General features: G+C 27.0%; 3 protein-coding genes across 3 annotated transcripts; 2 read left to right on the forward strand and 1 right to left on the reverse strand.

Annotated features, from left to right (window-relative positions):
• Positions 1–7,364: 7,364 nt before the first annotated feature.
• GO595_008737 (autophagy-related protein 18a) lies at positions 7,365–8,330 on the forward strand (the record flags this gene model as incomplete). Its single annotated transcript, XM_067922344.1, has 1 exon — positions 7,365–8,330. One exon carries the CDS (start codon positions 7,365–7,367, stop codon positions 8,328–8,330), a length of 966 nt encoding a protein of 321 aa, XP_067771098.1.
• A 2,038-nt stretch (positions 8,331–10,368) lies between these two features.
• Positions 10,369–11,916, reverse strand: GO595_008738 (uncharacterized protein; the record flags this gene model as incomplete). Its single annotated transcript, XM_067922345.1, has 1 exon — positions 10,369–11,916. The coding sequence occupies one exon, from the start codon at positions 11,914–11,916 to the stop codon at positions 10,369–10,371; it is 1,548 nt and encodes a 515-aa protein (XP_067771099.1).
• A 2,768-nt stretch (positions 11,917–14,684) lies between these two features.
• Positions 14,685–16,679, forward strand: GO595_008739 (uncharacterized protein; the record flags this gene model as incomplete). Its single annotated transcript, XM_067922347.1, has 1 exon — positions 14,685–16,679. The coding sequence occupies one exon, from the start codon at positions 14,685–14,687 to the stop codon at positions 16,677–16,679; it is 1,995 nt and encodes a 664-aa protein (XP_067771100.1).
• Between the last annotated feature and the right edge of the window lie 1,691 nt (positions 16,680–18,370).

Genomic DNA, 18,370 nt, shown 5'->3' on the forward strand with positions numbered 1-18,370 from the left:
CCAGTTTCATTGTATTCATTTATTACTCTTCCTACCCTATGGCTACCCACATGTAGGATTTGAGTTATTTGTTGGTGCGTACAACCATTTTGATAAAGATCAACAATGGATTTTTCGACCATTTTTTTAATAAACGGTATTAATTCAAAATATTCAATGACTTGACTCAATGTCGAATTATTTGAACAAGTTTACTTTTTCTACAGGTTTAATAATTTTATTTTTGATCCAATTACCAGCTTTTTTTAAGCCATTTTTAATTTTATTCCATGCTCCCCAAGCCATTAATAATTAAAAAATAAATTTTATATGTTTTTTGTTTAAATATAGGTTGAATTATATATCATCAGTTACATTAAAGATTTTATTTAATAGTATTTTTTTTTTCAAAGGTTTAGTATTTTGTAAAGTTTTTCGATTCTTTTGAATTACTTTATAACTTAAGCTTCTAAATTTTTTTTAACACTTTCTTTTAGAATAAGTAGAACAGGTTTTAATAAAGCACCTACTTTTTTTAATACCATTTTTAATTTTATTCCAAACTCCCCAAGCCATTAATAAAGCAGTGAAGGATTAATTTCATTATAATCTTATTGAAGTTTATATACAAATTACAAAACCAAAAATAAAATTACAAATAATTACAACTTTATTTAAACGCATTTTATATCTATATACAATATTTTATGAGCACATAACGGACATGAAAAACGTTTTCACTACGTTTTGTTTTCTTGGTGAATTAGGTAATGTTTCTGTAATCACTAAACCCAAATCACATTTCAAATCGTTTGCCACATGCAAAGCGAATTTAATCAACCAAATTATATAATCGGAGTTAATTTTATGGCAATAACGAATTGATTTTCCCACTGACAACAAACGAATTATACCTTTTAATAACTCAAATTTAATTTGCGGGTCGAAAGAATCGAATTTCGGCGCATTATTAATCAACAAATCACAAATTTCATGTGTCACAATTTTAATTGAAGTTGGGAAATTTCGAATTGCCGAAATAAAGATCTCATTATTTATCACATTATTAATACCCAAATAAAACAACAAACATGACAAATATGATTTCGATTGATTCATGGCGGAGTTTTCTTGAATAGAAATCCAAAATTGTATCAAAATGTTCATTTTCTCTTCATTCAAGAAGTTAATTGATTTAAAAATCGCTTCTTTAATACATAACAATGAACTACTTGCATCTAAGTTCGAGCGAACCTTTTGTAATATGACAAATGCATCATTAATTAATTGTTGTGCCATGTTAATTTCGATTAAGTTTTGTTTGAAACATTCGGAGAATATGAAGAACGTGTAATGTGAATAATATAAAGGGTTTTCTTTAGTTTTAATGAATAATTGATTCAAAAACATTTTTATGTTTTCCGGAATTTCGGTCTGAAATGCTTTGATCATAAATGTACATAAACTACATAACGAACCAATGAAATTAGTAAATATTTCACTTGAAAATGATTGGAATATTGGCATTATTTGTTGCGATATTTGCACCCGATTTTCAAGTGGACTTCTTTCTTTTAACATAGACCTTAACATTAATATGTTATACTTAAATAATGCCTTCGATTCATCTAAAAATAAAGAGTTACAAATAGTTTGTGTTAATTGGATTTGGATCTCAAGAGGAAATTGCCAAATGATTTTCTTGATACATAAACTCGCAATTTTATATTGCTTTAAAAGTTTATGTTGGGTTATAATGTTTAATAACAAATTTATGAAATTCTCTTTGCCGGGTATGTTTTGGGATGATGTTTTAAATATTTCGGATAATAATAGTGGCTCATAACTCGTGGAAAGCTTGGAATCACGTACTGAATAAAATATTAAATCTTGATAAAATGGAATTAATGAATTGTTATATTTGCCAAAGGTACATTTAATGAACTTAATTAAACCTATTGACATCGTCTTTCGTAGCGCTTTGTTTTGTGATGTTAATGCTTGAAATAATGTGCCAATTGCAACATTTGCAATTGAAAAACACATATCAGCATCATTTTGAAATAATGAACATAATAGATATGCAGCTGATATCCTAATGCTGATATCTCTTTTAGAATTTAAGACTTCGGCTATTATATTTATTAAAATATCAATTTGTTCATCCGGTATAAAATGTGGACAAATTGATATGGAGTCTGCTATTATTTCAAAAATCGGTGATATTTCGGTGATTTTTACTAAGTTTAATATCGATACAAATTTATTAAAAATCCAAGAAATGTCAACAAAATTTGAATGAGAATATTTGTACGAGAAATTGACTGCTTTATTACGAATAAACTCATTTCCGTTTATTAATAATTCAATGATATCGTTAAAGATTGACTCGAATGACAAATAACTTGCTAAAGGTTTCCCAACAATAATTTCAAGAATTTCGAAACTTGCCTTTATCATTAAGATATTATTCGATTGTAAAAAAGGATGTAAAAATTCTAGATCATTCAGAATTTCATGTGATAAATCAGGTACATTATCTATTAAATAAGCAAGTGAATATAACCCAAACACTTGAAGCGGAGGATTACCTGATTGAATCAGTGGCAAAGTATTATCTTTTATTATATTAAATCCCGGAATTCTTAATTCCGAATATTCAAACATTCGTTGATACAAAAAAAATAATGACGGATCAATATCATCTGTTTCATTAATAAATATCAATTGGAATTGTAATAATTGTAATTGTAACATTTGAATGGTGGAAAACATTTCTGGTTTAAAATGTGATATTATAAATTGGAAACATGAAACGCGTAAATCAAATTCGTTTTGTTCATTCTGTAATAGTAAAAACGAAGTTTCTAAAAATGGAACTGAAAATTCAAATGGTAAATCAATCAAATAGCCCCAAAATAAACTCGATGGTTGCTCAGCAGATAGTGAAACAAATCTGCCTATGAATGTACTAAAAAATTCTTGTGAACGAAATGATATTAAATATGATGTAAATAATGATAAACTGACTAATATGCATTCTTTAATAGATGATTCTAATGCGACATTGATTGCATTGGTAACAAATTGATGGAACTCGAGTATAGGTTCAATCTTGTTGAGAAATAATATAATAAAATAATTTAATAAGGGATTAAGTGAATTTAAATATCCAAAAATAAATTCTTTGGAAAATTGTAACTCTTTGGAAATAAAATCAAAAATATCAGCGATGATTGGTGATAAAAAAATTGGATCTTGGGGAATTATTATCGGTATTAAAACATATAAAATAAAATTTGAAATCATTTCTTTTTCTTGGTCAACCATTTTGTTGAACTTAAGGTTTACAACTCTTTTAAAAAAAACAACAGCTGATCTTCGAAACTCATTTGAATTTTGAATAATTCCAATTAATAAGTCCATTGAATTTAATGAAATGGATATGATTTGCTTTCCACTAGAATCAGGATCCTGATTTTGTGGATCTAAAAAAATCGAGAAAAGCTGAAGAAGTTGTTCCATTTGAAGGTTTTACAAAAAGCTTATTTTAAAAGTGGCGTTATTTAATGTGTTTGGATTTTAAAAAAATTTTCAAATTCGAAAATATTTATTTAAACAAATTTAATTTGCGATTGACTTATAGAATGCTAGCTTGAGGTACGTTTTTCAATTCCTTTTATTCTTTATCACACCTCATATTATTCTTCGAATATAAATTCAATTTTAATTTGGAAAAATTATAGTTAATAATAAATGGAATATATTGTATATACAATATAAATGAGTTTTTAAAATTTTTTAATTAGGGGAAAATTATATTTTAAAAATTTTCATACGTAAAACTTGACTTCTTAGTAATGAACCAAAATGATGATTTAAAAAATAATTACATATTATAAAACATAATCAACTTTACTTTATTGTCAACTCAGAAGCACTTCGAAAGCTTAGGAAAGTTTCTGATAAGAAAAATAGATACGAGCATTTACTATGTTATTTATTTTCTTATGTTAAATAATTCAACCACTTTATTATAATTAAGTGCTGTTGCCCAAGAAATTGCTGTTTCATTTTAATTTAATATATTCCATATTTTGTTAAGAAATCCAAAATTATAATAATAAATTTTGAACAAAATAAAGAATCATTTTTTGCATTGATATCAATATCTTCTTTTTCAAGGAGAACTTTAACAATTTCCACATGATTATTACCAGATGCATACATAAGTGCTGTATAAATTAATTTGAGTAATTACCAAAAATTATTTTGAGATTTCAAAAAAAGAAAATTGATTTCATATAAAGTAAATTAATATCTTTCTCATTGATTTTAATATCTTCATGATTAAGAAGTATTTTAACAATTTCAGTATAACCTTTTAACGATGCTAATATAAGAGCTGTTTGCTATAATTTGAAAAAATTTCAAATATTAAAATGAAATATTAAATCATAAAATAGAAAATTAAATATTTTAAATAAATATCTTTAACATTAACGTCAATTCCTTCTTGCTCAAGAAGTAATTTAACGATTTCCATATTATTATGATTTAATGCCCAAATAAGTGCTGTTCGAAATAATTTAAATAAATTCCAAATTAAATTTTGAAATATTATATTTCTAAAATTTATATGAAAAATTACATATAAATATCTTCAGCATTTATATCAATATCTTTTTGTGCAAGAAATGTTTGTATAATTTCGATATATCCTTTTTCAGATGCAATCATTAATGCATTTTTAAAAATTATATACAAAATCCAAATATTTCAAATAAATATTAAAATGTTGAAGTATTCACTGAAAGAAACAAATAAATATCTTCATCATTTATATCAATTCCTCCGTTATCATAAAGAATTGTGGCAATTTCAGTATCACCATTTTCTACTGATAATAAAAATGCTGTTTGAAATATTTAAAATAATTTCCAAATAATATTTTAATATCTTAAATTTTCAATTTAAATATTAAATATGATAATATAAACATTTTTGGCATTAATATCAATTTCTTCTTTTTTGATAAGTAATTTAACTATTTCTATATGACCATTTTTAGATGCAAACATTAGTGCAGTATTAAATATTTTTAATAATTCCCAAATGTTATGTTGGAATATCATGTTATTAAAATAAATATCAAATAAAACAAACAAATATTTTTGGCATTAATATCAATATCTTTATGTTGTATAAGTAAATTAACCATTTCTATATAACCATCTTTAGATGCAAACATAAGAGCAGTATTAAATATTTTGAATAATTTCCAAAAATTATTTTGAATTTCCATATTATTAAAATAAATTAGCAATAAAATAATTTTATATTTTTAATATTAACATTAAGTTCTTCATGTTCAAGAAGTAATTTGACTATTTCAACGTAACATTTTTTCGGTGGATTTTTATTAGTCATCGAAAATATTTTAAATAATTTCCTAATATTATTTTAAAACCTTATTCCATTTAAATAAATTTTATATAAATTAGACAAATATTTCCGACATTATAAGTACTTCCTTTCTGTTGAGAAATGATTTTAAGCGTTTTTGTTCGACCTGGGCGTGCGTGTGCACAACCATTTCGAGAAGCGAATGAAAGTGCATTCCAAATTATTTTGAATAAATTCCAAATATTATTTTGAAATATAAAATTATTAAAATAAATTTTAGATAAAACAAATAGATATTTTGAGCATTAATATCAATTCCTTCTTGATCAAGAAGTAATTTAACTATTTTTGCATGACCATATTTAGATGCTTTTAGTAGTGCTGTTTCAAATATTTAAAATAATTTCCAAATATTATTTTGAGGCAAGAATAAGAAGTAATATAAATAAATATCTTGTGTATTAATATCAATTCCTTCTTGATCAAGAAGTAATTTAACAATTTTTGTATAACCTTTTTTAGATGCATACATAAGTGCTGTATTAAATAATCAAATTAATTTCTGAACATCATTTTGAATTATTCAATCACTCAAATAAATATCAAATAAAACATAAAAATATCTTTGGCATTAATATCAATTCCTTCTTGTTCAAGAAGCAATTTGACGATTTCAATATTATTTGATAAAGAAGAAACTACTAAAGCACAACCAGATCGAAAATTATTTTCTAAAAAATGCTTCAATAGGTATAAATTACCACTTCTTGCTGATTCATTTATTATATAACTATCGATTAGCATTCCATCTCTTTTCAAAAATGAGAAAATTTCATAATTATTATGAATTTCACAAAGAACTCCTAAGTTATTAATATTTTCAGGTTTGAGTCGGCCAATGATAAAACTTATTGGAACAAAATCATAATCATAATAATAATTTATATCATTGAAATCATAATTTACAAATCTATCTAATTTCTTTTCATAAATATATTTAAAGATATCATTTTTATGAAATATAATTGCTGCTTCATATGCACCTTCAAATGATGAATGATTTTGTTCACATAAATGAATTAACTCCAAATTTCCACTTGCAACTGCATATTTACCTGTGTTTTCTACTTTAGCATTATTCATAAGTAAATATTTAAAGCATTTTACTGAAGAAAAAAATGCTGCATAATCAATTAATGTAACATTTTCTTTATTTATAAATGAACATCTTTCATAAAGTGATGGCTCGATTGTTTGATTAAAGTCAAAATTACTTTGTGATGATATTTCTTGAAGTTTTTCTATTTCATCACTTCGAAGTACTTTCGCGATTTCTAATGGATGATGTCCTTCTTTAACATATTTCTTATGGAGCTCCCAATCATTCTTTGAAAGTTCTGAATAATTTTCTGAAAAGTATTTCGAGAATTGTTTAGATATCAAAGAGTCTATTTGAATATCGTCCATATAATGAATAAAATATCTTGAATCAATTCTTTCTACAATATTTTTATCAATCAAATTTTTCGAAATCATCTTTTCAAGAAGATAATGTGATTCTTGTGATTTGTTATTAGAAAGATTTTCACTAAAAATTTTCATTATAGAATTTTCAAGATTTTTTTCCTTTTCTTTTGCTTGTATTGAGACTAAATAATTTAAATATTTATCTTCCACTCCTTTTTGAGCAATGAATGCCGAAAATACAAAATTGCATAATACAATATTGAATGAATATGGAAAGTTTGTATCATACAAATTCATTGTTTGATCGACTGCTGATTCTAATTTCCCATTGTGTAAATTAAAAACAATATGTTCAAGTGAATTAAGAATTTGGACGTCAGTGAAGTTATTATTCATTTCCGATAGAAATACTTTTTAGTAAAGTTCATAATAATTTGAATTAAAACCGATCGATATATTTGCTTTTTATTTTGAAAAGTTTCACTTTTTCAACGTATGAAAACTGACATCAAATGAATGAATTTTTTAGGCATATTGCATTTGACCAAAGAATTGAACAGGCAGGTGCTACTACACCTCATGGATTTATGATATTCGAGTGCGCTTCATCAGTTGTTCTTTATGAAGCCAAATTTCCAGATGGTGGTGCAGATCAAATTTCATTATTAAGTGACTCCAATGTTATAGCAGTGTCGGGAGATGACACCACAGGGGGATTTACTAGTAATACTGTTATTTTATGGGATCGAACCATTGACAAAGTGATGCGATTATTTGATGTTGAAACTCGAGTTCTTGGTTTAGTTCTTCGTGCTGATGCTCTTGTTATTATTCATGGATCTACAATTACATTTTATAATACATGTGATTTTACACGATATTGTGTTGTCAATAATCCCACCTCATCCATGAACTGTTTTTCATTAGTTCAATCTGTCACAGCTAACCTTGTTTCTTATCCCTCTGATGATGGTAGTTGTATTAATATTTGTGATTATCATGATCCCGAATATGTATTAGGAACAATCAATGTTCCACCATCACGAGTTGTTTGTGTTGAATTTTCACGCCAAGGGGAGTTGTTAGCTATTGTTGTTGATGAAGGCAAGAACATATTATTATATTCATTATCACCATATATCCAACTTCTAGCGACTTATCATCGTGGATTTCGTTCCACTGAAATCACTGGAATAACGTTTGATAGTTTATCTAATTATTTTTTGCTTACTTCTAAACGCGGTACTTTGCATGTGTTCGCTGTGCCACCTGCAAACCAACCGCCTGCGCCAAACATAACGCGGAAGTCGAGTTTTACATTCGAATTTCCTAAAAACTGTGAGATTCATTGTCAATTCGATATTGCAGGCTATTTGATAATCGGAATGACTTTGTCGGGTGTGCTCAAGCAAATGAGATTAGACATTGAGAAAAAGGCTATTGTGCAAGTGTCTGAAAAGCAAATTGATATTTCTTGAATTTCGAGCTTTGGCGTTGTCAATAAACAATATGTATATAAACATTTTCAAATTCATTTATTTAATATTAAATATTTAAAATTCAGTCAACAAAATTTGACTTTATTCTCTTTTGATTTCAAATGAAAGTATAAAAACCTTTAAAATGATATTATAAACTGATGTAAAATGTTTTTCGATTCAATGCAGATAGCGTTTTTGTTTCAATAATTGGTATAAAGCCTTCGAAGTCTTCACTTTTTGTAATACTTGATGTTAATCCTCCCAACAATACTAACAATAAATGTTCATTGTATTTTCGAAAAAAGCAATAAAGATATATATAATATCAATTATAATATTTATAAAAATAAAAATGATGCTGATTCAACACCTCAAAATTGGTTTAACATAAAAAACAGAGTTGTTGATAAATTTTTAAAAAAATCTCATCCAATTTCTTATCACCAACCAAATTCAAAAAATTATTTATATAATGGAAGAGATCTTGAAATAAAACATAATGCCAATGAATTTGAACAAAGATCTATGATTTCTCTTTATGATAAATCATTTTTACATCCTGAAATATATAAAAATAAAAATGATTTTAACCAATATGCTAATGATAATTTCATTACTGAAACAAAAGGATTTTTTAAGAAAAAAGAAATTCCTGCTATAAAAAGAGCTAAATACACAAGAAAGCCACTCAGAACAAGCCTTACTAAACTCGAAACTCCTGAAGATGAAAAGCATGCAATTCAGTGTTCCACCTTCATTAAAAATTATCAAAATAATGGGAAAACCATATATATTGATAAAATATTGGAAATTCTAGATCAACATCCTAATTTATGTGATGAAATATACTTTCAATTAATTACACAAACTCAAGAAAATAAAAACAAAGTTTATGAAATGAGAACATGGCAAATTTTACTTGTTATTTCTACAATATTCCCATCATCAAAAAGAAGTGAACCAGTAATTAAATCATATTTTTTGAAACATGAAAATGTCCAAAAAAATGATATTGCAAATATTGCACAATTATGTTTTATAAGATTTTCAATTCGATGTTATTATAATATGCAAAAGAATAATTATGAAAGTGCAAAAACAATCCTTTACAAATATAAAAATGATATTTGTGATTTTTATTCAAGTGTTTATGAGCATCTTTGGTTCGATCGTAAAACAAATCCTTCTTTAAATATTCCATTTGTTCTTGAGGATATGGTACAAAATATTTTAATGAGAATAGAATTATGTAATATTGATCAAGTACAAGGAATTTTTAATGACATTGATTTAGAAAATATACCAAAAGATTTTATATATGAATATGAAAATATGCAAACATCATTTTATTATATTCCCTTAAAGCAAGTATTTAATATTTTAATAAAATGGATAAAAGAACAAATTCCTATGTTTCAAAAAGATATAATTCCTTTAATGATTCGAGCAAGAAATCCAAATTATTTCTTAAAAATAATAATAAATCATTTAGATCCAACAAATAGAGAACTTTTGGGATATTTGGTTGGTTTCTTTAAAGAAGTAAACAAATTTAGCCCTTTAACAGGAATTCATGTATCTAATCTAGCAAAAATATTAATGCAAAGCGTTATTGATTTTGAATCATATTCCTTAAAAGATTGCATGAAATTAATCTTTTTCTTTCAAGAAATGTTGATGAATTGGGACACTACAGAATATTTTCCTACATCATAAATAATTTATCTATCCATTCAACATATATAAATAATATCATGATAATCTATCGGTTTAAATGCATTTTTCATTAACAATCGAATAAAAATTAATCTATTTCAAATCATTTTTTTTTTTTTTTCTCCATTTATTTTTTATTTTTTATTAATTTATTTTTTTGTTATAAATGAATGAAATATAATTTAACAGTATTAAATATATTTTGTATACGCACATTATATCCCATTTTTAATATAATATTTAAATCATTAAAATAAATTTCACAATTTTTTCATATTATAACATTTATATATTATTTCGAACATTTCAAATATACAATTTAATGCACATGGAAATCGACGTATTCCGAGTCCGTTGTTTCCAAGAAGTCGGTCAGTGTTATCTCGGCAGGGTCCTCAGTCTCCGCCTCTGTTACCTCTGACTCATCTCTAATTATTGGCACTGCGTCGCAAGAATTCTCTTCGCCTTCGTTTTCATTTTTTTCTTCTTTTTGTTTTTCGTTATTTATATTTTCTTCTTTCGACTGATAATACATTGTTCCGTTTGGTAATATCTTTATAGTACTTCCAGAAATGTCATCGTAGTATATCATTCCTTCTTTCACCAGCGAGTTCAACAAGTCCTGCACCGATGACTTCGTTGTTGTGTCTGCGATTTCTTGCGCGTTCTTCATCGTTTTAATCGCTTTTAATGTGTTCGTCTTCGATGTCAACTTTTGCTTACGTCGGCGCCACACTGAGTTTAGGAACGTAAGCTTTTGCGTCTTCGGATCAAACATTGTCGGGCGCCCTTGTTGTTTCTTTAGGTACGAAAACAATGTCTGATGCATTGTCTCTAATGAGCGATCGATGTTTCGATTGTCGATTTTCGGTATTAAGTATTGACTCGCGCCTTGTGATAAAGAGCGTTGAACAAGACGAATCGCAGGGAAATTAGATATGTATCTGTTCTGAGATGGATCAGTGGTCATATACTTGGCGCGTACTGCAAATCGTTGCCGATGAAAATCTTCTTTCTTGATGTAGATTAAGAAGGGAACGACGTTAAGGAATTCGCGGACAAGTTTCATGATCAAATCAACGCTTAAGTGGACCCCTTCGACAATTAATGAGGTGCGAGACTTAACAAACGAAGAAATAACTGATGTAAGTTGGGTGCCAACAAGTTCGGATTGCGCAAGATATCCTTTCAGACAGCGTTCTTCATCGGATAAAAGATGATCAGGATCAACAATGTCACCACACTCATAAGTGGAGCAATGGAGAATGGGATATTGCGATTTGGGATACTTGGACCGCATCGAATGTCGGATGGAATCAGTGGATAGGATGTGACAGACTGACATGCTGGAGGCAAGAAGTGAAGCAATGGTGGATTTGCCAGTGCCTGGAGCTCCTGATAATAAGATGATGAAAAATCGTCGCTCTTCAATAAAATCAAGGGCAAGGCGAAAGTCAACGGAATAACGGACTTTACGGAATTGATGGATATATAAGGAGGCTGATATTAGACGATGAAATTGAATTCGGGATAAAACAATGTATTTACGTGAGGGTGAAAAACGACGTGGATCTGTAAATATATCATTGTTCTCATTGCCAAGAATTGTGTTGACAGCTTCGGAAGGACATTCCCTTAAAAAAGTAAAAGCCCACTCACTTAAACTTTGATTTAAAGGTGCTTGGCATCCAATCGCTTTGAAAACAATGGAAAGTTTTAAAGGAGTATATCTTTGCATAAAACGTGGAAGATCTTCATTAATAACTGGTTGACTTTCTTCGGAAAAAATTATATCAGGATAACCATCAACAATGGTGTATATAGCATCAATGTTTCGATGCTGGTTTATTGGTTGCAAGCTTTTCATCAAAATTCAAACTTGTGGCCACCCCAATAAGAAAAGTGACTGTGATAACTGAAATCTGATTGTAAACATGTGAAATCCCGAAAAAATGTCTTTCAATTTTCTTATCGGTTAAATATTAACCTTTTTTTCAGATCAAACAAACTTAGTCAAAAATCGTTTTCTGGAAAGTAAATTACTGAAAAGTGAAACCGATTAAATAAACCACACAAAAGTTATGGAAATTGTTTTACAACGTCATCAAACAAAAAAAATTAAATCTATTCATAATATTTATGAAAAACAAAAAAATTATATTATTGTATGATTAACAAGTACTGTATCGCTTATAGAGAAAGCATTTTGAAATGGATATAAATATTTTGGGAACAATTTTAGAAAGTCTGTTAATTCTGATGTGTGTTGATTCCAATTAAAAGCAATGTCAACCAACACCGGATCTTTATATCTAATAACAAACGAGAGTTTTGTGTAATCGTTTACAGGAGAAATACGAACAACAAATCTCGTTTCATTATATACATTGAAATGTGTAATTTTATGATGAAACTCATCAATTTTTTCAACACATTTATTTTTAGTACCAGGACAACGGATAATTATATTTACATTTTTCATTCCATAATTATTTTTAGGAATAATGAATGTAATATTTTTGATGTTTTTGTTCAACTTTTTTGTAATCAATTCAAATTCCGGCCAGTTTTTAATAAAGTTTGGAATTTTAGACGATACGTTTTTATAAATACAATCATAGTTCTTTAGAGGATGAACTTTATTATATTGAAGTTTTATATCATTATTATTTAAAAATCGTTGAGAATATATCATTGGCAAAAGCCTTTTTTTAGATAATAATACTATTGACATAAAACTTTGTTCTTCATCAATTATATGAGAAATATTTATTGGTAATTTAAATTGTTTATGAAAACATTTACAAGAAAGTAACAAAAGAATTATTATCGAAACAATAACAATTCCGAAAGGAAATTGTTTTTTAGGTCTTATCGAAATAGGTGCCACGATTAATGTATAATTAAATAATAAATAACATATTAAAATAATTGGAATTAAATCGGATATAACTTTTGGTGATGTCATATATATTAACATTATAGTTCTATATGAATAATACCATGAAACTAAAAAAGGAAATTGACAACAAAAGTTTACTATCATTGAAAAAAATGGAATTGGTAAAGTCACAATTACGATTGCTGAAGCTATTAATTGTATTTTAAAAATTAATGAAATATCATAATAATGAGTCGAAAGATATAAAAAGATATTAATTAGTAATGAACAATATTGATAATATTGTGGACGAAAATTTGAGCGTAATATAAAATACATTACTAAACAATATATAGTTATACCAACAAAAAATAATAACAAAAATGTTAAAATAGATGGTAAAACAAATGCTATTGGATTAAAACGTAATATAATTAACCCAATTATTATCATGGAAACTAATATAAAAATAAAAGCAAAAATTATATGAAAAAAACATTTCAATAAATGAATCATCGAAAGATTATATTCTTGAAAAAAGATAAACATAACACTACATGAAAATACCAAAAAAGTAGTGGTAGACATTGCTGTTTCTATGTTAAATAGTAAAACAAATGGTGAAATACCAATTGCAATTTCATCATGATTAATTCCAGTCTTATCATAATTATTAATAAAATTTAATAAAACATCTCCAGTTGTTTGGAGATCAGATGAAAATGATTTTCGGATTTTGTGATTATATGAATATGGTTCTGATGCCTTCCCAAAAAATACTGCTTCACCACCGGGTAAACCATTCAACTTGAAAAGGTGCGATACAGAAATTCTATCAAAAAGATGCGTTTTGAATAAGTCATTGGAAACGGTCGAAACAAGGGCGCCCCGTTTAGATACCCAAGAATCAATTTCAACACTTGATGATGTTCCTTTATGACTAAAAATTAAAGGAGGTCTTGGACAGAGAACTTCAAGATTTAAAAACCCTGATATGTTATGTGTATGATTTAGATAAAGAGTTGTTCCATGAAGACCATGTGATTGTCCTCCAATAAAAAGAAGCTGAATTGGAATATTAAGAGGTTGAGTAGATTCAACTAATGTCTGAGAAAGTTCTAACATTGATGAAGCACCTGTTGGATTAATCGATAATCCTGGAATGAAAGGTTGTGGTGAAATTTGAGAGCTTATTAAAAATGGAGCCATTAATGCAGTAGAATTAATTGGTGATAAGGTTACAACAATATTACGAACATCCTTTTGGAAAGACATAATTGGTGAAAGATAATTTTCAGCAACAACACCATGTTGTTCTAAAATTGTAAAATTAATTATTTTCTTGGAAATTGCAATTTTTTGAATTTCGAAAAGTTGATTTAAAATATAATCATAACTATTGTCATAATCTTTTTGTGCTAATTGATAATAAGGTTTTGGTAAAGCAATTTTTTGGAAATGATTAATACATCTGTTACCTGAGAATCTTCCATTTTTTGGGTTTACACTTTTTGATTTCTGGAAAAATATATATAATGAAAACCCACAATATATAAGCAGTGGATCTATTAGCACTAGCAGTATGACCGATTTTGGAGAAATTAAATTCCCTTGGGTCATGCTGCTGCTTTTATTTAGATAAAAGTATGAATAAACGCTCACAAATATATTGTATAGTTTATTTCCGTCCTGGTGAACGTTACTTTATCCACAAAATTTTAAACGGACGTAATTTGGGGTGAAGAAATTAGAAAATGGGCGATTTTCTTAATAGGAAAACTAATAAAGTATGTCAACAATTTCAAGAACTTTATAATTACACAAGATATGAAGAATCTGAGCTCGAACCATATATTAGAAAAATATTTCCAAATGGTAATCCACCAGATTTTATCACAAATTCTTTAATTTTTAGCCCATTAACTATATCATTTGATAATGACATCTCTAAAATTCAACAATCAATCAGAAGCAAACAGCATCAACTCCAAAGTTTACTTGAACATAAAAATCGCTTACAAAATCGTAAAACCAATGTTAATACCAAGGAAATCATTCAAAAATTACGAGATGATATACAAGCACTTGAAGCAGAATTAAAAGAAATATCATCATCAAATACGTATTCATATACTTATACATATGACAAGAGCGCCTTACTTCTAAAATATAATTCTGAGATTGCCACACAAGAAGAATCAGCACGTCAACTTCAATTAGAAATCCAAGAACTTGAATATCAACTTAAAGAATGCATGAGTGAACTTAATAAAACTCAAGCAACAAATGCGATGTTTAAAGAACAATTCGACAAATCTACAAAAGCACTTGTAGACTATAGACGAACCTTAAAGCGTCTGAACGTTGCTGCTGATGAACTGAACAAAAACCGTCAGCAACTTTTTCAACGCAGTCAAAATCTCACACAATTAATTCAAGAGCTCCAAATCAGCAAAAACAACAATGAGAAAGAAATTCATTCTCTAGATGAACAAGTTATGGAATATCAACAACTAATTTCATCATATCAATTTTTAGAAGATCAAATTAATGATCAAGGAAAACAACAAGAAAATGCATTAATGAAAATGGTTGAAGCTGTAGAACGCTATGAAGAATATAATGCTGAGACTCAAAAGAGCATAATGTTACGTGATTCATATTTACAAGAAATTAAACGATTAAAAGAATTAGTTAATACAACAACAAAACAATTTGAAGCATCATTAAATGAACATGAAAAATTTCTTCGAAACAAATTCGAAGAAGTCATTGAACAAATTCGACAAAAAATATTTTCACTTGAAACAGAAAATCTTCACCTTAAAAAAGATAAAGAAAATTATCTTCAACGATTAGTTACATCAAAACAAGAAAATCATCTTTTAAAGATCGCGAAAGAAGATTTAGGCTTTACAAAGTTTATCGAAACTATGGCACATCTTAAAGCTGAAATAGAATCGTTATATTCGAAACGTAATCAACTTAATTCCGACATAACAAAATCGACGAATAACATCGATGAAATTAATAGTCAACTTATAATAACAGGAACAAACGCTCGAAATGAACAAACTGAAATGAAGAAAAGAATTCAAATGATTGAAACAGAAATCGAATTACAAAAATCGACTTTTGACGAAATGAAAGAAAAAAACGCAAAATATTCGATTGAGAACCAAAAACTTCGGAATGAAATTCTAAATATTCAACGAAATTCTTCGAATGAATGTCAAAGCAAACTTAAGAATAAAGAAGTTGAAATCCAACAACTTAAAATGCAAATCGAAGCAACACATTCGACAAATCAAAAATCACTTTCCGAAATGCAACAAGCAGTTTTAGCATTTAGACAACATGCTGATAAATGGAAACTGAAAACGCAATCGATAAATATCGAAGCAAATGATACGAAAAAAGAAATCGAAATACAAAACGATGATCTTAATGACAAAATTTTGGGGTTGGAAAAGGAATTAGAAAAAAGAAAAATATTAAAAGAAAATTGTAATAATATGTTAATAACAATGGAGAAACAAATTAAAGAATTAAAACAACAAATTGTTGTTAGTGAAAGAAAACAAAGAAATCAGGCAAATGTAATGGCGCAATTGGTGTCAAAGCAAAATAAATATAATGAAGAAATAAGAAGAAAAGAGGATTTGTACGAGAAGTTGAAAGTTAAAGTAAAAAGAGGTAAAAGAGAATTGGATAAAAAAGATGTTGTTAATGATAAATATTCGATATAAATAAAAAATTTGTGTGAAGAGTGAATTTTTTTTATTTTAAAAACACTAAAATAATTTTTTTTAATTCATTACAGATAATTCACATAATTTTTAATAAATTATCGAAATAATAAAGTGGTTAATATACAAAATAGGAAGAAAAGAGGATTTGTACGAGAAGTTGAAAGTTAAAGTAAAAAGAGGTAAAAGAGAATTGGATAAAAAAGATGTTGTTAATGATAAATATTCGATATAAATAAAAAATTTGTGTGAAGAGTGAATTTTTTTTATTTTAAAAACACTAAAATAATTTTTTTTTAATTCATTACAGATAATTCACATAATTTTTAATAATTGATCGAAATAATAAAGTGGTTAATATACAAAATAGGAAGAAAAGAGGATTTGTATGAGAAGTTGAAAGTTAAAGTGGTAAGAGGTAAAAGAGAACTGGATAAGAAGGATGTTGTTAATGATAAATATTCGATATAAATAAAAAATTTGTTTGAAGAATGAATTTTTTTTTTTTATTTTATAGATAATTTATATAATTTCTATCACTTGTTTGAAATAGAGTAGTTAATATACAAAATAAGCAAAAAAATATTTTTATTATGATAATTTCAACAAAAAAGTTAAACAATGTTAAAAAAAGAAAAACATCACAAAACTACAAAAAGAAATCAGAAAAAAAATATAAGTAAAAGTTAAATTCCAAAATAATAACAAAAAATTTTTATTGAAAATATTTTGTTGGATAATATGTGAAAACAAAATTGAATCCAATCTTTGGGAAAACAAAATCTAAAACAAAATATGGATGTCCGCTGTGCGCTGCAAGATCTGCAATCTTAAATAGAACAAATAAAATTGATGAAAATGGAACTAATTGATATAACGATAAAACATATTCTTGAGCAAAAATAAATTCTTGAGAAAAGCAGATGAGCATAAAGGTAACTAACATAATGCGTTTGACGTAATGGAACGGATAAAGCATAAATCTTCTGTTTGATTTGAAAATCTTATCATCAAGATAATCAACAACACATGGAAAAGAATAAACAGTGGCTATAATATAAAGAACAACCACTGGACGAAATGCCATTGATGCATTCCATATATAATTTACAAGAAGTTGAGAATTCCCAAATTCTGATAAAATTGTAATGATGCAACGACTAATTGGCCTCTTGAAAAACCTATAGAAAAGATCAAAAGGACATAAGTTTAAAATTGACCATACGATTGCGTATATTGAATATATTTGCTTATTATGTCTTTCTGGAAGATCTTTCGAAACTAACCACCCAAATAAACAACGCGGTCCATAAAGTAATATAAACCCAAGAATAAAGCTCCTCCATCCTTGAAATCCATTGTTCCTAGGTGATGATCTTAAGAATAAGCAAACATAAATACATTGAATCATATAAAATCCGGGATAGTAGTCTGAGTGGAAAATAATTTGCATCAAATCATTAAAAGTTAATTCTTGAATAGTTCCAATTAAATCTTCCAAAGGCATTAGCCCCTTAGTTAATTTTTTAACTGTCACTGTGAAAAAAAAACATAAAAAAAAAAAGAATTTAATCTTTAATTTTTAAGGCATTAACTGATCTTTAGAGGGAATTTTTCTCTTTAAAGCCTATCTCTTATTTTCCTATTTTTTTTCATTTTGAAGGAAAGATATTCATTACTTATAAAATATT

Source organism: Histomonas meleagridis, assembly GCF_020186115.1.
Source record: "Histomonas meleagridis strain 2922-C6/04-10x chromosome Unknown contig_7, whole genome shotgun sequence".
Lineage (NCBI taxonomy): Eukaryota > Parabasalia > Tritrichomonadida > Dientamoebidae > Histomonas > Histomonas meleagridis.